A 22,396-nucleotide genomic window follows, 5' to 3' on the forward strand; every position below is an offset into this window, starting at 1 on the left:
ATACTGACAAGTTGTCCACTGTACAAGTTTTCATTTCCTGGCGAATAATGTCCACCCGCTCCTTATTTCATTTGGCGGTTGGGTCTGGGCGCGCGCATGCGCTTTCTGGAGATAGTTGCGCGGGAAAGACAAAAACATGGCAATGGGCGCGAACCGGAGACACTAACGGCCCCGGCGCGGAAACGGCAACGGAGCCGGTGCGGCTGGGACAGGGGACCGTCTTCTGCGGTGCGTGTGCATCTGGGGTCATATTTTCCGCCCCCCCCTCTGTCCTGTATATACTTGTTTACAATTTACTATTGTTCCTACTTCCTTGGGTCTGAAATTCTATTCCTCTTTACGTTTGTTTAAATGAACATCTAACTTTTACTATGTATCTGTCTCGATCTGACTCCTTCCGTGTTTTCGATTTTCTTTGAGTCTTTTATTCTATCTGTGTGCATTTCTGCCTTGTGGTCCGCTGTCTGCATCCATTTGTTTGGCTGGCTCTATTCCCTTTTCATGCCCTTTTATTTCAAGTTTGTTTACTTGATTGTTAAAAAAGGAACTGCAGATGCTGGAAATTCAAAGAGACACAAAATGCTGGAGAAACTCGGCGGGTGCAGCAGCATCTATGGAGCGAAGGAGATAGGCAATGTTTCGGGCCGAAACCCTTCTTCAGACGGTCTGAAGAAGGGTTTCGGCCTGAAACGTTGCCCATCTCCTTCGCTCCATAGATGCTGCTGCACCCACAGAGTTTCTCCAGCTTTTTTGTGTCTCTTTGTTTACGTGATTATTTGGCAACATATTGCCTTTAATTCTGTGGGTGATATCACCCTGAAAATATCAACTTTTAACCTATACAGCCTGACTATACACCTCCAGTTTAAATTCCATTTGGAATATTTTTGGAGGACCAGGAAACCAAGACGCCATCCTTTATTCTGTTGGTTGTTTTAAGTTTATAGCTTTTGCAATGAGTTTATTCACGTATTAAAATATTTATATACCATACTGTTTCTCATGGTTAATACGTACGTTTAGAATTCTGTTGGTGTACAATTTAAATATTGTTTATATTTGTTGACATGAATGCCAAGGATTTTCACATCTATATGCTCTTCATATTTTTGTCGGAAATATTTAACAATGTTACGATATTTGGAGATTTTAAAAGTCAAGTCTGCAATCCAGATAAAGCATAACAAGAAGTTTAATTTGACACCTAATTCACTTTCATATCTTCAGTATTAAAAAAGTTATGGCCATTTTCATACTCGGAAATTAGCACCTATTGCTTTTCCATTGACTTAAAAGCTATGATCGAGGACAGTCAAAAGCCCATAACTTTCTTAAAAATTAAGAGAACTGAAATAAATTTTCAGTTATTATAGATTGAAGCATTCTGAAACAAATATGAAACAATCTTACTTGGATGACCAGAAATTAAAGCATATAATTAGTTAGTTACCTAATTGTAACTAATTACAAAATTCAATTACTAGATCTAAACATCTATCCATTTCTTAAGAAAAGGTTAACATTTTTAAATAGCCTAAGTGTCCGAATAACATTCACACAAGAATTCACAATATAACATGATTTTTAAATCTCATTGTCATGAATTTATAGGCCAAATGGAAGGAATTTAATGTTTAATTCCCGTAAATTAAGGGGCTTTTAAATCATCTTGCAAGTGGGTTTTTGTGGAACGCGATCGACTGGAACGTTGCGGTTGCCGTGAATTTGAACCCCATATCGGCAGGAAAAACACTGCCGGTTCGTATGGGGCCAAAATCACGTTTTTGCCAAGGAAATTTTGATTAAAGGCATCCTAAGAAGCAAGTTTATATGTAAAATAAACGACTTGCCCCGTGTTTTGTCCCCTACGCGAGATCTGTCCCGTTGAGGGCTAGAAGTCGCTTTTTTATTTTACTCCAGCGATTAAATTGTCCTGCAATTTTTTTTTTATTTTAAACTTCCGAGAACGAAAGTCGGAACGATTTTTCTGCATCAGTAGGCTGAGGAAATCCATCTCGGACAGGCAGGAGAAAACGGCATTTCAATCCCCCCCCCCAAAGGCGCTAAAGTCGCGCACACGGCCAGTGGCAGAACTGCATCGCCGATGAAGGAAAGTTTTGTAACATTGCTAAAATATTAATTTCTTTTCAATAAACACTTTTCATCTAAACTCGTGTGAAAAATGTCAAATCTCTGCTGCAAATGTAAATCCACCCCTCCTGCTGATGTTGTCCCCTTTTGTTGGATTCACTTAATCACAAATGCTCTGACCTACAGATTATTTGTTTTAATTCCTCATCCATGGGATTTTGTGTTTGAGTGGAAGATGGAGGATGTTGAGTCACGATTTGCACATCTTCTTCAGCCAATTAGAGAACTCACAAAGAACTGGGAAATTGATGTGGCATCTCAACTGGAGGAGTATTTAGAAGAGGTGAATTCTTTACTGCTGAACGTTTATTATGCTTCAACAAGATATAGCAGCCATTTGTTAATCTCCAACACTGCACTTCCTTTTTTTCTATTTGTGTTTTTTAGTTAGCATAAAATTATTAACATTGCATTCCAAAACAATCTGGTGTTTAATTGATTACTTTCTGAGTGGAGATGAGCTAATTCTGCATGAGGGAAGACTTATTTGAATTACTGCATATGTGATTAATATATAAAGAGTTGAACATATCCATTAGACTACTGAAAAGAGAAAACTGCATTTGTGTCAACTTTACTTCAGACATCAATTTTGTGACTTGTAGTCACTCCTATGATATCGGAAATAAAGCAACTGCTGACAGAAAGCAAGCTCCTATATACAGCAGTACGGTAGAGGCCAGATAATCTGCTTCAAAATGGCAAAGCTGAAAAAAAATATTATCCCCAAACCCTCTGTATCAGCTGTGTCTCTTATTATATGGTGTTTAGTTACCCATTGTGAAAAGCTACAGTTCTGGCAAAGGTACTCCAAAGGTGCTGTTGGAATTTTGTGCGTACATTTCTGCACTGGGACTTGAGCTCAGAACCAAAATTGGCAAAGGGTGATACTGAGTGAGCCAGAGATGATACAGCTATTAAGAGCGAGGAACAAAAATATTGCACACAAGATTAAACTAATTGTCACCTTTTCAAGTAGCTGTAGGTAAAAGTATCAGGAATTTAAAAAGGCACTTCCGCAGAAAAATAATGAAGTCATAATTACAATTTTGTATCCTTTGTTGGGATTTGTGTGGTTGACAAAGCAAGGTCATAATTTTGTAGCAAATCTCAATTTGAATCGTGGTAATTTGATTTAATGCTCATCTCCATTTTTATCCAACCTGCATGGTTTTGCTGCATATGGCTCATGCCATATTAATACATTTATTTTCCATAAAATGGACAGCTAATGTCCTCCCATTCAGTGCGCTGTGGAGCAGGGCCTTTATGGATATCCTTCTTGCAAATTCCTGATTTTTGTTCATGTGAGCTGTATTATTTAAATTTCTGGCCAATATCATTATAATAATCCTTGTCTCTTTCTCCTGTTAGTTGGACCAAATCTGCATTTCCTTTGATGATGGAAAAACAACAATGAACTTTGCAGAGGCTGCAATGTTGATCCAGGGATCAGCATGTATTTACAGCAGGAAGGTGTGTTCAGCTGAATCATGTGCAGTCAAAGAGGCAGTGCTGGGGCTCGGAAGTGAGGGTTATTTCTTAATCGAAGAAATATACATGAAAATGAAGAAATCAGCTAACCTTCTTTGGAGCTTTAGATAATTATGCGTATGAATTAGGAGAGTGTGCAAAATACTTGGAGGATCTGGCAAGATGTGAGGGGTGGGATTGGTGATGAAGTGTCACTGATGTGCTGGTTTGGGCAGCTGAACTGCAGGATGGGTGCTTATTTATCACATTGTTTGACCTGATTGGTCTGAAGAAGGGTCTCGACCCAAAATGTCACCCATTCCTTCTCTCCAGAGATGCTGAGATAAGTTATTCAAGCATTTTGTGTCTACCTCTGCTCTGATAGAGGGATATTTGGGGTTTATTTTTTGTTTGTTCTTGGTCCAAGCCAACCTGGTGGGGAAATATGCTAAATGAAAGGGAAAACTCAAGTGTTAAGAGTGTTTTATTGTCAAATGTCCTAGATAGAACAATGAAATTCTTACTTGCTGCAGCACAACAGAACATGCAAACATAGTATGATATGATATTAGGTTATCCATTTTGGTGGCAAAAACGGGAAAGCAGAGTATTATCTAAATGGTGGCCGATTGGGAAAGGGGGAGATACAGCGAGACCTGGGTGTCATGGTACACCAGTCATTGAAGGTAGGCATGCAGGTGCAGCAGGCAGTAAAGAAAGCAAATGGTATGTTGGCTTTCATAGCAAGAGGATTTGAGTATAGGAGCAGGGAGGTTCTACTGCAGTTGTACAGGGTCTTGGTGAGACCACACCTGGAGTATTGCGTGCAGTTTTGGTCTCCAAATCTGAGGAAGGACATTATTGCCATAGAGGGAGTGCAGAGAAGGTTCACCAGACTGATTCCTGGGATGTCAGGACTGTCTTATGAAGAAGACTGGATAGACTTGGTTTATACTCTCTAGAATTTAGGAGATTGAGAGGGGATCTTATAGAAACTTACAAAATTCTTAAGGGGTTGGACAGGCTAGATGCAGGAAGATTGTTCCCGATGTTGGGGAAGTCCAGGACAAGGGGGCACAGCTTAAGAATAAGGGGGAAATCCTTTAGAACCGAGATGAGGAGAACTTTTTTTCACACAGAGAGTGGTGAATCTCTGGAACTCTCTGCCACAGAGGGTAGTTGAGGCCAGTTCATTGGCTATATTTAAGAGGGAGTTAGATGTGGCCCTTGTGGCCAAGGGGATCAGAGGGTATGGAGAGAAGGCAGGTACGGGATACTGAGTTGGATGATCAGCCATGATCATATTGAATGGCGGTGCAGGCTCGAAGGGCCGAATGGCCTACTCCTGCACCTAATTTCTATGTTTCTATGACAAACGAGAGAGAGAAAAGAAAAGCTCAGTGTGTGTATATACACGTACTCACAACATACCATACAGTTTTCAGGCTCCTGTACCTTCTTCCCCGGTGGCAGTGATGAAATGAGTGTGAGGCCAGGATGGTGTAGGTCTCTGATGATGTTTGCTGCCTTTTATCATCGACTGATAAATCCCTTCGACGGTGGGGAGGTCAGAGCCGGTGATGGACTGGGCAATGTTCACAACTTCTTGCAGTCTTTTCCGCTCCCAGACATTCAAGTTGCTGAACCAGACAATGATGCAACCAGTCAATATGCTCTCTACTGTGCACCTGTAGAAGTTCAAGAGAACTTCAAGACATACCAAATCTCTGTAATCTTCTCAGGAAGTAGAGGCACTGATGTGCTTTCCTTATAATTGCATCAGTGTGCTGGGTCCAGGAAAGACCTTCGTAAATATGCACGCCCAGGAATTTGCAGTTTTTGATTCTCCACCATCGTCCCATTGATATAAACAGGATTGTGGGTCCTCATCCTTCCTCTTCCAAAGTCCACAATCAGTTCTTTGGTTTTACTGATATTGAGAGTTAGGCTGGTGTGATGGCACCAGTTGGTCAATCGGTCGAACTCGCTTCTATGACTCATTGCCATCTGTAATTCGTCCCACAACGGAGGTGTCTTCTGCAAATTTGACGATGGAGTTCGCATTATGTGCGGTTATACAGTCATGAGTATAGAGTGAGTAGAGCAGGGGGCTGAGTGTGCAGCCTTGAGGTGCTCCCGTATTGATTGTTAATGAGGGTGAAGTATTTCTGTCAATTCGAACAGACTGGTCTGTGAATGAGGAAGTAGAGGATCCAATTGCAGAGGGATATGCAGAGACCCAGTTCCGTGAGCTTGGAGGGGATGATGGTATTGAACGCCGAGCTGTAGTCGATAAACAACAGCCTGACGTATGTGTTTTTATTGTCCAAGTGGTCCAGTGCGGAGAACCAGTGAGATTGCATCCTCCGTTGACCTGTTGTGGTAAGCGAACTGTAGTGGGCCGAGGTTCTTCTTGAGGCTGGAGTTGATATGCGCCATAACCAACCTCTCAAAGCACTTCATCACCATGGATGTTAATGCCACTTGGCGATAGTCATTGAGGCACGTCACCTTACTCTTCTTGGGCACCTGTATTATTGATGCCCTTTTAAAGCGGAAGTGCCTTTTGGCCTTTTTGATGGCCTTGTCAAGGTCGTATCTGGACTTCTTATAGACCTCTGCGTCACCAGACCTGAATGCCCGGGATCTGGTCTTCAGAAGAATGCGGATCTCCTGGTTCATCCAAGGCTTCTGGTTAGGAAACACTGAGAAGGTTTTTGTAGGAACACGGTCCTCCACACATTTCTTTATGAAGTCTGTAATGATTGTGGCTAATTCATTCAGGTCTGTTGCCGAGTCCTTGAACATTGCCCAGTCTACTGACTCCAAGCAGTCCTGTAGTTGTACCTCTGCATCCCCAGACCAGCTCTGTGCAGTCCTCACCTCCGGGGATGCATTCTTCAGTTGCTGCCTGTATGCAGGAAGAAGCAGCACCGCTGAATGGTCGAATTTCCCGACGTGTGGGCGAGGGATAGAGAAATGGGCATCCTTGATGGTCGTATAGCAGTGGTCAAGGGTGTTTTGTCCTCTGATGCTGCAGGCGACATGTTGGTGATAGTTTGGGAGCGATTGGCTTTGTTGAAGTTCCCGGCTATGGTGGTAAACGCATCGGGGTAAGCTGCCTGGTGCTTGTTGACCACGGCGTGCAGCTCCAATGCTAGACGGACGTCTGCCTGGGGTGGGATGTAGACCGCAGTCAGGATGATGGAGATGAATTCCTTTGGGAGGTAGAAGGGGCAGTACTTCACTGCCGGATGTTCCAGGTGCGGAGAGCAGGAGTTAGACAGAACTGCCACGTCTGAGCACCACGAACAGATGACCATGAGGCACACACCCTCTCCTCTCCCTTTCCCAGATGCCTGCATACGGTCCATATGATGGATGGAGAAACCTTGAGGCTGGGCAGCTGAGTCTGGGAAGCTGGGGGTGAGCCATGTGTTTGTGAAACAGAACACGGAGCATTCCCTCAGCTCCCTTTGGTAAAGCAGCCTCGACCTTAAATCTGCCAGTGATTGTACATTGGCTAGTAGGATGGTAGGGAGAGGGGGTCGAGACCCCTGCGCTTCAGTCTGACGTCCTGCCAGCCGGCCAAGTTTCCGGATGCCATGGAGGCCTCCCTGGTGTTTCCAGGTGTAGTACATACTGTTCCTGCAATCCTCCACGAGATCGGGGATGCCTCTGCGATCGGGAATTCCCTTCTCCTCCCTCCAAACTTCGATTTTTCCAGTATCTGCAGTTCTTTCTTAAACAATTTGTCTACTCCACTGCGAAATCTCCTCAAGGTATGTCTACTTTGAAGAAGTTCTCCTCCTCTCTCTGAACCCCCCCACCCCCACATCAGTCTGAAGAAGGGTCTCGACCCGAAACATCACCTATTCCTTCGCTCCATAGATGCTGCCTCACCCACTGAGTTTCTCCAGCATTTTTGTCTACCTGGAAATTCCCTTACAGTCGACAGCTTCATTGCTGCCGGTAGATCGCAATAGCGCTAATGCGTTTAAATGCATTAGCAGCTTGTCAGTTGCATCGCTGCTTTCTGCTGTTATACAGGTAAACTGAGAACTACTATATGTGATGATTTTCTGTTATGTTGCTGGCAAAACGTCGCCACAGACGGGTGCCTTTTTTTCTCTTCTTTCCTATCTTCAAAGGCAGAAAGTGGAAAATTATCTGATATCGGATGTGGAATTCTTTGCGTTGCTATCAATTGGCCTGTTTGAATTCACAATGTTGCATAGAATGTGAGCTTTTTTTTTCCTTCTTTCTCCACAGGTAGAATATCTGTATTCTTTGGTGTACCAAGCATTGGACCTCATCTCCAATAAAAAGTAAAGAATCCTTTTAATAACTAATCAAAGTTGTCCAGGGATTCATGTATGAAGGGAAGTTATAACAGCCTATAATATGGTATTATTCTGTTCTGGGTATTGGAGAATATGTTGTGGATTAATATCAACTTTATACAATATAACATATTACATTCAGCACCACAGCAACACAAACATTATCTGTACACAAACATTATCCGGACACAATTGCCATAACCAGGACTGCAGAGTCCTTGTTTTGTTTCTTATTTCATGAAAGCTAACCATTTAGCCTGTTGGCTCAGCAGGCTAAATTCCCCTACATAATCCTGTTGCCTATATCTTTTCCATGTCCATCAACTTCACCTCAATTCTCCTACCGAACATCTACACTAATTTACAATAGCCAATTCACCTTGCAACCATCGCATCTTTAGAATATGGGAGGAAACCAGAGAGGTAAAGGGAGAAAATACAAACTCGACACATATTGAGCGTTGATTGCTGGACCTGTGAAGCAGTAGCATTAGTGACAGTTACTGTGCAGCATTCCACTATAGAATTGTACAAATAATAATAGTTTGTACTGGAGCTTTAAAACCAATAGAGTATTATATTATAGAAATACTATATCAAATGATGTCTTAAAGAAGGATTACACATGGTAATGGATTGTAGTATTTTTGGACGATTGCATCCAGTAATACAAATGATGTCCTTATGAGAATGATATGCCTTGTACGATACAATAGAACTTTATTCATCCCAGGAGGGAAATTGATCTTCCAACAGTCATGAAACACAAAATACATGAAACATGAAATTAAAGTGACGAGTGGGGGGGCAGCATTTTACTGCAGACATTGAAGGAGTGGAGCCTTCTCAAATAGTACAGCCTGCTCTGTCCCTTGTACAGAACCTCAGCGTTCCTGGACCAGTCCAGTTTACTGTCCAGGTACACTTCAAAGTATTTGTACTTCCTGGTAAACTGCACATCCACACCATTGAGGGAGATGGGGGCATGGGTGTTCCTCTCCTCCTAAAGTCCAAACTCCTTAGTATTGTCGGCGTTGAGCTGCAGGTGATTCAACCCACATCACTCAACAAAATGGCCTTTGTCCTGAGACTCTTGCATGCATTAATATACTTATCAATGGTTGTGGAGGAATGTAAAATGGAGGCAATTCTGCTCTGATATTTTCTGTAAACATTGCTATTATGCTGACATTCTGGCAGTGGAATCTTACTTAAAACGTCGTTTTGCCTTTATCCTTTCAGGCGGAATCAAAAGGCAACATCTATTGGGGTGGATGGTGCAGATAACGACCTGTCCTTGGATAATCAGAAGGCCGAATGGGAAGTAAGCAATTTTAAATCAGGATGCACTGTTCACCGTTAAAATTTACTGCTTAAGAACGTCTGAATAAAAAATTATAAACAAATCCCTACACCTACATACTTTCACTTGGGAATGTTGAAGAGATGTGTTTGTTCTATTAAGAGATTTTCCATGGGATTGAAGTGACGATTCCCGTTCTGAACACTGGGAATACTATAATTATATAAGAAATGTATAAACTCAGCCTGAAATAGTGGGATTAAGTATTTTGTGGTTGGAATGTGCAATTAATGTTCTTGGGGATTTGGTTAAATCTGGGTGTGTAAATTTAACTGCTCTGCCGGACTGCTGGATTTCCCTGATGTGATGTGGTGCTACACTGGATATTAAAGTGCTGGGTATTTGTGATTTTATGTCATTAACTGCTGAAATCCTTCTTTTCCAGTTTTTGTCTCTTGATGACATAGAGTGTCCAACAAAAAACAGCATTAATTTGCAGAAGGATGCCTGTTCTACTGTACGTAAACCTGTTTAAATTATCTAATTTCTTAATGCAGTGATCATTCATCATTCCATCTGTGAACACCCTTGTTTTTCCCCAACCAGATTCCCCAGCCCAGCATACTCGCTTCACCCTTTAAAGATGTGAGTGTGGGCTCGAAGTCAGACCAGGCTCACTAAAGGAAGACTTTGGGCTTAGCACAGTTTAAATCACGAGTGTATGGGAATTATATATGAAATGGTATAGCGTATAGAGGGATCTGCAGCAGGAATAACAAGTTGCCTCTGCTTGGGAGATGGAATGGTGGATTATGCCTCTGTAATTGAAGAGAAACAGAACATTGATTTATAAAGCACCTACTGGGGAGCAATGCAGGTCATCATATTACACTGGGTTTCTATCTGAGATGGTGGGGGGGGGGGGGGGGGGGGGGGGGGGGTGTTAAAACACATGTAAAGCAAGAGTGCTTTTGCATGGGCTGTCATGGGCGACCTTATGACAGGACACCTATTATAAAACAAGTAATGTAAAAGAAAATGAATAGGCTGACCTAAGAAACACTTGTCAACCAAAAAATGCATTTTAATAGTCTGGTGTTTATATAGGAATACCCATAGTAAAATAATTTCACTGTAAATAGTAACATTTGTACAGGGTCTTACAATTTTTCATGCATCAATGTTTAGAAAGAATTTCACAGCAGTTGGTGAGCTGCTGCACCCGAGCTTTGGCTCTGACTGCCCTTTGCTTTCTTGTCTGGGCACTGCAGGTTGTGAACATTATTCCACTAACGCCAATGGCACTGATACCATCAGAAGAATTGGAAAAAAAGAACAATCCGCTGCTTAGGTATGAGGTGTATTGTCACAGACATATTTGCACTGTCCATCCTTTTAGTTTATCTTTCCCCTTTTTGCAAGTTCACCCATTCTTTGAAACTTTGGTCATTCCCTCCTTCGTTTGTTTGCTTCCTTTCTTCTCTTGCTCCCTTCTCTCCCAACTAAGAGATTTCTGACAGTTTTTATTGATTCATCACCCAGGTAATTTGTTCCTTTATTGTAAATTGGCTGTTGAAGAAGAGGAGCCAAGTTTGTTCTGTGCAGATATGCTTACAAGACCATTCTATGTGTAGGGCATTGCTCAGGAGTTTCATTTCACAACTAATTCCTACTGTAAATGGTGAAATATTTTGTATTGGGTCCCTGGTTGAAATTAACGTAATTTACCAGCGTTTATATGATGAATATGGAGTTTCCTAAATTCAGAAAATTTTTGCATTGAAATATTCAGAAGAGGTGTTTTATCAGGGAGCTCAGAATTACATCCATGGAAAATAGTGCCACCTGCTGACTGATACTTAGCTGGATGGATTAGATGTTAAATGTTATCTCCTAACACAATCTCAGCCCAGGTTTTCAGCAAGTCCACAAGAAGGAGCAAGGACAAATCTCCCAGTTGGTGAACTATGTTGGGTGAGGTGAGGATTAGGCCTTAGCTTGAGAGTTGTATTAGGTTATCACACTTGTCACTGTCTCACCATGTCAGACTTGTTGAATTGGGCTCCAGCAGAGAATGCAGCAAGGGAATTGAAGATGGTGAGAAGGAATTAAAACATGTTTGAACTTTAGTACCTAAAACTTCTGGTATTTCTTTCTAACTATAGCCGACGAGGAGAAATCTTGGGCAGCCGCAAGGATTTCCGAATGAACACTTGCACTCCTCATGCCAGTGGTGCTTTTATGTTGGAGTTGAACAACGCATCACCAATGAACTATTTGAATAGGCAAGAGAACATTGCAGAGCACAATAAGAATGGTAATTAAATGTATGCCTGAAAGTTGTCAATGCATTATGTTGCATTTTCTCCGGTCACTGTTTTTCAATCCTATGTACCTCCCATCTTTATTACAGTCTGAGTAACAATTTCTATTTCCCAAATTTGTGATTCCCCCCCCCCCCCCCCCCCCCCCCCCCCCCCCCCCCCCCCCCCCCCCCCCCCCCCCCCCCCCCCCCCCCCCCCCCCCCCCCCCCCCCCCCCCCCCCCCCCCCTCTCTTTTGTGTCTCTGGTATTAATTGTTCTCAGAAACTTTCTGAACACAAGTTATTTCATTTTCAATAGCTGATTGCCTATTATGTGAAATGATTTGCTAAAGGAAGTGTCTAAATCTTAGACCATTGCATTTTCAAAAGGAAAAGTGGATGAATGTTTGAAGCAGGAGAAAATACAAAGCTAAATGAAGTGGATTACAGCAGTGAATCTTTAGTTTGTTTGAAATAAAGCACTTTGGATATTTGTTTAGGAGTTTTGTTGGGCAAGGAGGATAGTGGAATAGCGAGATTTGTTTTGGATTGATATGGCAAAGATCCAAAAAAGAGACTGGATCTCTTGACGTCAACATGTCCACAATTCCATGGTAATTAAAAAAAAAATTCATTTGGATCAAAGTTCCATGAAAACCAGCTGATTTCCTCACTACTAAAGTTCCTTACATCCGGAGCAATCTGTCCTTCCTCTACAAAGGCAACATTTCCTTCCTGCAGTGGGACCCTGACCTATACATTTGAGATCAAATCTAGCATCAATAAAAGACTGCACAAAATTGCAGGGAGTTGAGGATGCAGCCCATTCCATAACACAAGCAAATGCATCCCCCACCGCTCCCTATTGACTCCATGTACACTTCACGCAATTGTTGGAGAGTAGCACAAATATAATCAAGGACAATTTGCACACTGGTCAGTCCCTCATCTCTCGTCTGTCGGGCAGAAGGTCCAAAAGCTTGAAACAATGTACCACCAGATTAAGAAAGGGCTTCTTCATCACTGTTATTAGATTACAGACTGAGCCTCTTATAAGGGTGTATGGGCGTAAGCCCCAACTGATGAAAGGAAGCAAACCATACACCTTGTTTGCCACTCTATTTGTCTTACCACTTTCAGAGGGCTAGTGACTTGGACCTCGATCCTTTTATGCATTGGTGCTGTCTTGCCATGAACTGAAAATGTGCTTCATTCAACCTCCCAAAATGCAACACCACAGATTACTTGGATTAAACTACACCTGCCATTTATCCGCCCATATATGTAACTGATCTAATTCCTACTGTACGCCTGGACAGCCTTCCTCACTGCCCACTAACCAACCCATTTACATCCATGGTCATTTATATATGTACTTTGTCTTCTGTAGATAAACCAGTTCTGAATCAAAACTACCCTACAATTTAACCTTCTGGATTGGCCTAATATGAGGGACGTTATCAAATGCCTTACTAAAATACATGAAGACAACATCCACTATTCTAACCCCATCAATTGCCTTTGTCACCTTTTTAAAAAACTAAAAAAAAACTCAGACTAGTTAAGACTTGATCTGCCTAGGCAAAGTCAAGCTGGCTCTCACTAATTTCCTTCCATTTCCTTCCAAAAGCAGGTAAATCCTATAATGAAGAATCCTCTCCAGTTGCTTTCCTGCCACTGATGTGAGGCTCACTTGCCTGTTTTTCCCCCTGGATTATCTCTGCTTCCCTTAAGCAAAGGAACAACACAGGCAACTTTCAAGTCCTCTTTGACCTCCCTTGTGGGCTAGACCTTTGTCAAGTCCCCTGTAATCTCTCCTCATGCCTCTCAGTAACCTGGATAGATTCCATCAGGGATTCCCCCTTCTTGATCTCAAACTGCCCTAGTGGATTAATATTATCCACACTGATCTTGCTTTCAGCATTTTTGTCCTTCATGAATACAGATGCAAAGAACTTTAGTATCTTGCCTAAATCCTCTGACTCCAACTATAAATGTCCTCCTTTATCTTTGAGAAGACTTACCTTCTCACCAGTCACCCTTTTTTAATTTGTGTAGCCTTGGAATTCTCTTTAAACGGACTTAGAATTTTCTTTATTCTGTGACATTTCATGGTCCCTTTTGACGCTCCTAATTTCCTGCTTTTTTAAAATATTCCTCAAAGGCCCTTGTGTATGTTACGTTTTCTTTTTGACTAAATTTACAACCTCTCTGGTCATCCAACGTTTCCTTACTTACTATACTTATCCCTCCTTAATGGAACATGCTGGTCCTGAACCCTGATCTGGTAGCGTTTAGACCACTCTCACACGTTAGGTGTGGATTTGCCCAATAACATCTGCTGTCATTTTACTCTCCCTAGCGCCAGCTTAATAATGTAATCTGCTTTACCCTAATTTAGTACCTTATCCCCAAGGAGCAACTTCTTCCCAACAACCATCAGGCTATTGAACACTATGAATGGCAACTAAACTGAACTACAAACTGCCTTGATTGCACTTGGGATGTAGGCCACTTTTTGCCTTTGCTTTATATTGTTTGTTTTTATATTTTGAACTCATTTTTTGTTTATTATGGTGCCTACTGTTTACATATCTGTTGTGCTGCTGCAAATAAGAATAATTTGTTCTGTGTCGGGACATAGAGACATAAAGCACTCTTGTTTCGTAAGGACCAGACTTATCCTTATTTATAAACTATCTTAAAATTTGTGGAATCTCAAATTAGTTAAACATGGGATATATTTCCTTAAAGTACATCTGTCTGTCATGATATGACATTCTGTGAATTGTTTTTAAATGGTATTGAAATAAAACCTCTTTTAATTGTATTCTGGAAAACTTTGCTGTCCTGCACCATCAACTTTGGAGTTACTAATGACCAGTTCTTGCTGGATTCTTATTTCTTATTTACACCCTGCCTTTGGCAACATCTCTGAAACGTTAGGTCGGATTCCATGTGTACTCTGACGCATATTCTGCTATCATCTCTGTTTACCCTTCTACGTGGGTCTCTGAATTGACAGCAGGGGTTGAGCCAAACTATTTCCCTCTAATTATTAAAAAAAAAAAAAAAAAAAAAAGACCTAAGCTATTGTTTCTTATTCCCATACAAATTCTTCCTGTTTGAGTGTGGGAGATCTTTCCCACCCTTGATGTGGTGACTTCAAAATTACCGTCTCATCATATGTTCCATGTAAACTTGTGCTGCTCCAGAACACTTTCTATAACCTAATTCCCAATCACCCAGTGTCTCTGTTATTGCTCTGTTGCACTGCCTTGTTTTGATATATTTGTCCTTGTTTACAAATCTTCTGTCCTTGTTTACAAATAGCCGTGCTCTTCCTATGCCACTTTTCAGCCCTACAACTAAGATTCTAACCCTTCTAATTCCTATAATTATATTGCTCTTCCATTGACAATGTGTCTTTAGATTTTAAGGCTATAAGTTCTGGAATTTCCTTTCTCAACTAATCTGATTCTTTATCTTCATCTCACCTTTTGCAATATTCTTAAACATCTTGTTGGTATCTTCCTCTCAATTAATGTTGTATATCAATTGTAAACTGGTTTGGGCAGTTTTGCCCTGCTAAATAAAAGTAGGTTGAAGTATGTAAAAACCATGAATGTTGAGGCAATTTATCGGAATGGTGCCTGGAATGAAGAGCATGAGTAATGGAGGGGGATTGGTAAAGCTGGTGTACTCTTGAACCAGTGAAGATTATGTGGAAATCTAATAAGTAACTGCGACCACTGATAGGAAAATAACAAGAAAATGTGGATTTGAAGTAATTGGCAAAAAGACCAGAGCTGGTTTAGTTGTTCGGGACTAAAAGCCAGTACAGCTACAATAAACATGTCTTCCTGTGCTGTATGCTTTTTATTTGAAATTGGAAACTTAAAAGGAGGACAGATGTCTTGTGAGATTGATGCTAGCACTTGCTGAGAGCGCAGACGGCTGTGTGAATTGTGTGGTGTGAGCACAGGCAGAAGCACAGTTGGATTCTGCTCATTAGTTTATACCATTCCTTGTTTTCAGGCCTGCAGGATGTTGCACAAGACATGGTGATAGAGAATAGCGACTGTGGCGCTCCTGTTCCTGTACTGCACTTTTCAGATGCGGGTAAGCATTTTGGTCTTGAAAATTTGGTGCAACTGCTCATTAGCTTAAAGAGAAGGGTCTGGGGAATTAGAAGAGCAACAATTTCAGTGCAAGTGTTGTTCCTGCTTTGCCTGTGTTTTTTTTTTTTTAATTTATTCAACCCTAGGATAAAGGCATTACTGATAAAATTAGAATTTAATGTCTATGTGTAATGGTCCTTGAAATTAGGAACTCAAATTAAGAGACAATTGCATTGCTGAGGGTGTGGAAGCAAATGTAGGCCAGGTAGTGTAACACTGCATATTTCCTTCCCTGTAGAGCCCTCTAGGGTGTAGAATTACTACTCCCTGGGTGAAGAATTTTATCCTCTCAATCTTCAATAACCAACCACTTAATTTGAAACTATCTCTGATTCTAGATCCTGTCATGGGAAACATGCCTCGTATTGACCCTATAAAACCTGTGACATACATGATTTTCTTTTGAACTTGGGTAAATGCCTAATTTGTTTAAACTCTGCTCCCCCCCCAACCCCCATCCCAGGAACCCCATACTTTGGTTCTCATTAGTATACACTGGTTAAAGATCTTTACTGTTGTTTATTAACATGCAGTTAACATAAAACAAAATGCTTGGTATAGGAAGCACAACAGTTAATAGCAGAAAACTGCCTATGTATCTGATTTTCAAGTGCCATCTCTCCCCAACTCAATTTGACAGTTGAATGCTTTGTTCTTCTGAGATGCTAATTATAAGTAGTCTCCATTGGAGTCCACATTGAGACATGAACGATCACTCTGGTTGAGAGGTAAGAGTAGGATTTCCCAGGGTGCAGTTGTAGGCTTTTTAAAATTGCTGCGTAAATGCAAGTTATCAATACCTACAAATTAACCTCTCACTGGAAACCAAATGGATCCTAATGATCCATGAAGGTCTATATTTTTATATCCAACTTTTCCTATTTCCTGAAGGTGTTCATCGAGTCTGGTTTATGGGAATTGATAGCATCCAAAGACTTACCAAGCACCATTTTTGAGTGTTGGATACCATTTGCTTGAGAATTGTACAATCCAAAACTTGCATTGATACGAGTACTACAACACGAGTCACTTGCAGGGAGAGGAGCAGGATCCCAAATTTGATTGGAAATTGCTGTGGCAGTCTAATTATTACCAGCTTTCCCTGTACTAACTGGAAATCCTAGGTGGCCACTTGCGCTCAGTGCCTGAGTGCCACTGAGCGCAAGTGGCCACTTAGGATTTCCAGTCCCCGTACTTTGCTGAGAGTTCCTGTGGCTTGATTCAGCGTACATGAACATATGGTAAACTGACAAGTGGCAGGCCAACCAAGATGAAGCTATCCCTACTTCTGTAGAGTCTTGGTTTTGGAATAATTACAATCTCTGATCACTGCCACACCAACCCTTTCATTTGCCATTAAGTTGCTGTACCTAACAGCTTTTTCAAATTTTCTGGACTGAACCCAATTGTTGAATCCTCTTACCTCGGGTCCCACAGGAAGTGATGATGGTGGTGATGTTGATGATTGCTTTCTTCCACCGTTGCCAGAGCAAAACATGGATCAGGAACATGTGGCACATCTGAAGGTAGGAGCTGTAGTGGGGGAAGATGATTTGGGCCAGGTTATTGTTGGGGGCTGAGCTATGAGGACATGTACAGTGAGCTAATTATTGCTCTCTTGGGGTGTGATTGCTCTCAATGTAAGTTTAAAGTTAACACTTCATGTCCCTGCAGGGTGTACCTGAAGCACGCAGGTACATGCTCCGTGAGAAACAGGTGATGGAGATCGACCCAACAAACAGGAAGGTAATGCTAACACAATCCTGGAAATAATATTCCATGAGCAAAAGGCAAGGTGCTGGGTGAGCTCAGAGCTTCAATGTTTCAATCGTGCTTTCATTGTCACATGTGAAAGGCAAATAAACAGTGACATTATTTTCTTAAACAATCCAAAGTATTGTCATACCCAAGCATATTCCCCAATTAGCAAATTCTATAGAAATAGTGTACTGATATGCAAGAGGCACCATTTTATAAGTCCAGTCCATGCTCCATATAATACGAGTGGTGCGTGTTCCAGGCAAGCCGCAGGCTGCTGCGGGCCTCCATCCGTCACCTGTCGTTGAACGTGTGGGTAACCCAGTGAACCGATGTCCCTCTCCTCACTCGTCCACCTTTGTTCCCCGGGGGTGCATCTCGCAGTTGACTTTGAAGGCGCAATAGGTCAGATTCTGGTTCCCTTTCTTCTACCGGCCTTTCTCCTTCCCGGTCGCATCCGTCTTCACCCGCTCCATCCTCCCAGCCTCTGGTCTTCAGGGGACAAACAGGGCTCAGCAGGCTCCTTTCAGGCTGCGTTCGGCCGTGGGGCACTGGTGTGATGGTCATCTGCCCACTCCCCAGTAGGCCATGGCCCGCCGGGTCTCGTGTTCGGCTGCAAGGGTTCGGCTCGGCGGCAGAGGTGAGGCAACATCTATGATGAGAAATGTACAGGTGACATTTTGGCTTGAGACTCTTCTTCAGACTTAGTAGGTTGGAGATAATGCTGGAAAAGAGAGGGGTTGGAGTAGGCCAAATTCTGGCAATGGGTTGGTGAATACAGGTAAGGGGTGATTGGAAGATGGGTCAGATAGTGGCAACGGTGAAATTGATTCATAAAGGTGTCACTTAAGGAATGAAGAGAAGTGTCGCGTCAGAGGGAGGGATATGGGTTGAAAGGGAAGGAAGGAAAATCTAAGATGGAGAATAAAAAGTGAAAGGGGGGGCATGGAAGGAGGAGATGGCAAAAGGAACAGAAATGGGTATATACATTGGATGTATATAGGTGATTGGCACTGATATCTCTTGTATGTTGCCATGGATTTGTACTGCAGAACTAACTTTAAAAAAATATAAAAACATTTAATCAGAATTATTGGGCATGCTCATGTACCTTTTGATAAGGTGATATATACCATTTCTTAAATGTTGCTGTTGATGGATTCTGGGTGTTCTTAATGGTGCTAGAACAAATTCCAAGACCTTAACTAAACAAATGGGAAGCATCCGTGATACAACTCGGGATGATGGTGGCAAGGAGGGGAATCTTAAAGATGTTCCCATGCATCTGCTGTTCTTCTGAATGAACCTGTCAGCTTGTGTTACAGGATTGCTATGACACTCACATCTATTCAATAAAGGCGTACTGTTGCAGTACAACTTGTTCAATCACTTTTTATTTGTTCAGCAGGAAGTGCTTGATCCCTGGAGGAGCTTGGACCCTTTTGAAGCAACACAGGACAAGCCGTTCAAGAAAGGTACCCTATTTACCTTGTTCAGTTTCTGCGTATTGCATTGTTTCAGGAACTCGGCCTGGCAAGTAGAGCATCTGGCAAACAGAAATATTTATTCTATTTTGATAATTATCGATTCCTTTTCAATAATCTAACTGGGGGAGCCTGGTATCAGCAGTATAATTGTGCAGGATACTTATTGTGAATTTCCCGTGCTAATATGGCCCAACACCAAGTCTCAACTAGTTGACTACTACAAGGAACTATTTAAAATTTTCATTTTACAGTTTCTGACAAGGCCAGCATTTATTACCCTTGCCCAATTGCCTTTTGAGAAGCTACTGGTGAACGACTGCTTATTATTTATCTGCTCTTCTATTCAAAGTATTCCCATTGTGCTGTTGGGTTTAGACCATTGGCAGTGAGTCTGAATGCCTCATGGAAAGGAACCGGTAGATGCTGTTCTTCCCATGAGCCTGCGAGCCCTGTTGCTGCGTGTTGGTAGAAGTTATGGGTTTGGAAGGTGTCTGAGAGGCCTGGGTGAGGAACTGAAATGCAGTTTTTAGATGGTATAAACTGCATCCGTTATGCTTGGATATGAATGTTTGGGATATTTGATGAGTTCTGTTCTCAGGATGCTGATGGGTAACTTTTTGTCTTTTTTTAGGAAGGCATTTTTTCATTCCATCATGTATCAATGTCATAGGAAGCAAACGGAAACGGAAAAACTTCGGAAAATTGAAAGAGTTTGGGAAATGGTTTTGTGCAACATGTGAGTACTCATTGACTGGGTTATCCCATTGAAAACTGTAACTGACATTGGGCTGTTGTTCCTATAGTCTACAACTGAGCAAGGTTATTTTACGTGTGAATCGGTTATTATGAATATCTTCTGTTACAACAAAGTTATCCATAGTATAAAACAAAGTATGTTTTGAAATGGCATGCTTAGTTTAGTTTAGCGATATTGCATGGAAACGGGTCCTTTGGTTTACTGATTTCACACTGACCATTGATCCACAATAGTTCGATGTTATCCTACTTTTGCATCCACCCCCTATACACTAACGGCAATTTTACAGAGGCCAATTAGCCCACAAAACCACCCGATTTGGGAAGACAGCGGAAGTACAGGGAGAATTTGCAAACTCCATGCAGATATAACCTGAGGTGGGCAACACAGTGGCACAATGGTAGAGCTGCTGCCTTACAGCTCCAGAGACCCAGGTTTGATCCTGACTATGGGTGCTGCACATACAAAGCTTGTACTTTCTTCCTGTGACTGCGTGGGTTTTCTCTGGGTGCTCCGGTTTCCTCCTACTCAAAAGACGTACAGTTTCCGCACTGTATCTCTAAAAGTCTAAAATCAGGATTGAATGCAGGTCCCTGGCACTGCGAGGCAGTAGCTGTACTGACTGCACCGCAGTGCCATCGTGTTTCCATTAGTGTATTCTGTACAGTGACATTCATTACTGTTAAAATTAATAACCATATAACCATATAAAATTGATTTCTCTCTATTTCTCTTTTTACAGTGCTTCAATATGTTTATCTGTCAATACTATGGTTTTCTTATTTTGTTTTTAATTTCTCAGATTATGGTGGTCAGAGTGATGTGAAGAGCAAAAGGAAAGGACCAATGTTCGCAGGTGGGAAGCAGTCCCGATAAAGTGGGACCGAACTTCGTTCTTATCTAGTGATTCATTGAGGAGATCATGTCCGACTTTATTGAATGTAACAATTGGAGTGAGTAGGCTATGAGGAATATCACCCAAATCCTGACAGAATCTAATTCCTTTGCTGAGGACTATTGCCTGCCATGGGTTGCCCATTTCCCATAGCTTTCATTCCCTATTTGGTCTGAGTAGTTCTCTGGCCACATGGCATATTTGTTGTGGAGGTTGAGGAAAGCCAGTGGCACAGAAGAGTTCGATGTTGGCACTTTAAAGAGAAATCAAGTACGTTTTCTAGTGATGTTTCTGTGGACTGCAGTACAGGCACCCCCAGTACAGGCACCCCCACATTAGAGAGTTGTGTTTGTTTAAAAAAACTGTTCGTATTGAGATTCATTCTGTTACACAAAGCTGTTGTGTAAGATTTTCTCGATATTTGCAAAGATTGTTCAGACATGGAATGGAAGTGTAGATGGGTTAGGAAGTTAAATAGCAGTTGAAATTAGTCACTAATTTTATGGAATACAAGACCGTCGGGTCCCATCAATGCGAGGGGAGGGGGCGGCGGCCTGCGGTGTCTCTCTCTCACACACACACACACACACACACACACCAATTGATAGTATATCAATATTATTAATTCACTCCTTTTACCCCATGCCCCGCCCTATCCACACGCATAGCCCCCCAACACGCAGGCACGGCTAGAGAGGGAGGGTGACACAGAGAGAGGCACAGAGGGGGCGTGAGGCACAGAGGGGGGTGGCCCTGACACTGCAAGCGGGCGGACGGCCAAAAACAGTGGAGGGCCAGCCAACAGTGTCTTCCCCGAGGGGAAGCCCACCCACCTGCGTGACAGATGATCGGACGGCGGTGACAGAGAGGAGGTCGGCCAGGTGGGATCGGGATCACCAGCAAGGAAAAGGCGTCATGATTCCCCGAGCCCAGCAGCGGCACGGCGATAACGACCGCCGCCATGTTCTATAACTTCAAAGAGCCCAGCAGAGCACGCAGCACGACTTGAGCAGTAGTTTAAAAACGCTAAGTGACAAATTTAAAGAAGTGAAAGTTAAGAAGCCAAAAAGTACAGAAGACAAAACAGGGGTGATGTCACTTGCAGTGGCAGGCAGTCAGATCCATTGTGACTTCATCAGCGAGACCATTTTGTTTATTTTCTAAGTTATTTGACATTTTTGGCCATTGTCATAAATAACTCGAGAAATAAGGCATGAAAATTTCAGATAAGGCGATTTTTGACATCACGGCGCAAATCTCTATCGGAATATGTAAAAATTTCACCATTAGCGCATCGTGTTTTAGAGGAGATGTGAAATGCACAAGAACATCGTACAATACACACACATCCAAGATCAGAGTTTTATAAGTATAAAGATGTTTCTTCGAGGGCTAACCTATGGGATGGATTAGACACACTGTCTGAGCGATTAAAATAGAAATGTGGAAATAGAGGTGTGTATTTGATGGGAGAAAGCTTAGAAATACATTATATGATTTAATGGTGGTTTATAAGGGTCAAGTGGTCATTGTTTTTTTTTTAAAGAGAATATGATGATATAATTGGAGAAGACCACAACTACATCAGCTAAAATAGAGCTAAAATAAAAGGCACCGTTGCCTTTTTCCTTTGAGAAGAAGGGTTTAGGCCTGAAACGTTGCCTTTTTCCTTCACTCCATAGATGCTGCTGCACCCACTGAGTATCTCCAGCTTTTTCGTGTACCTTCGATTTTCCAGCATCTGCA

The 22,396-nt window shown here is 42.0% G+C and overlaps 1 protein-coding gene across 2 annotated transcripts in view; it reads left to right on the forward strand.

Annotated features, from left to right (window-relative positions):
- The first annotated feature begins 80 nt into the window (after positions 1–80).
- Positions 81–22,396, forward strand: part of ncaph2 (non-SMC condensin II complex, subunit H2) — a 37,066-nt gene continuing 14,750 nt past the window's right edge. The window contains exons 1-14 of one of the 2 annotated variants that reach the window (XM_055653215.1): positions 81–228; positions 2,278–2,434; positions 3,526–3,627; positions 7,897–7,952; positions 9,210–9,291; positions 9,716–9,787; positions 10,542–10,621; positions 11,436–11,587; positions 15,611–15,694; positions 17,191–17,279; positions 17,428–17,499; positions 18,917–18,986; positions 19,630–19,734; positions 20,558–20,611. In XM_055653215.1, coding sequence (XP_055509190.1) covers positions 2,327–2,434; positions 3,526–3,627; positions 7,897–7,952; positions 9,210–9,291; positions 9,716–9,787; positions 10,542–10,621; positions 11,436–11,587; positions 15,611–15,694; positions 17,191–17,279; positions 17,428–17,499; positions 18,917–18,986; positions 19,630–19,734; positions 20,558–20,611 — 1,126 coding nt within the window. In that variant the 5' untranslated portion in view covers positions 81–228; positions 2,278–2,326. The remainder of the gene's footprint in view (positions 229–2,277; positions 2,435–3,525; positions 3,628–7,896; positions 7,953–9,209; positions 9,292–9,715; positions 9,788–10,541; positions 10,622–11,435; positions 11,588–15,610; positions 15,695–17,190; positions 17,280–17,427; positions 17,500–18,916; positions 18,987–19,629; positions 19,735–20,557; positions 20,612–22,396) is intronic. The other variant, XM_055653216.1, reaches the window with a different exon arrangement.

Source organism: Leucoraja erinacea, chromosome 22 (genome assembly GCF_028641065.1).
Source record: "Leucoraja erinacea ecotype New England chromosome 22, Leri_hhj_1, whole genome shotgun sequence".
NCBI classification, from domain to species: Eukaryota; Metazoa; Chordata; class Chondrichthyes; order Rajiformes; family Rajidae; genus Leucoraja; species Leucoraja erinaceus.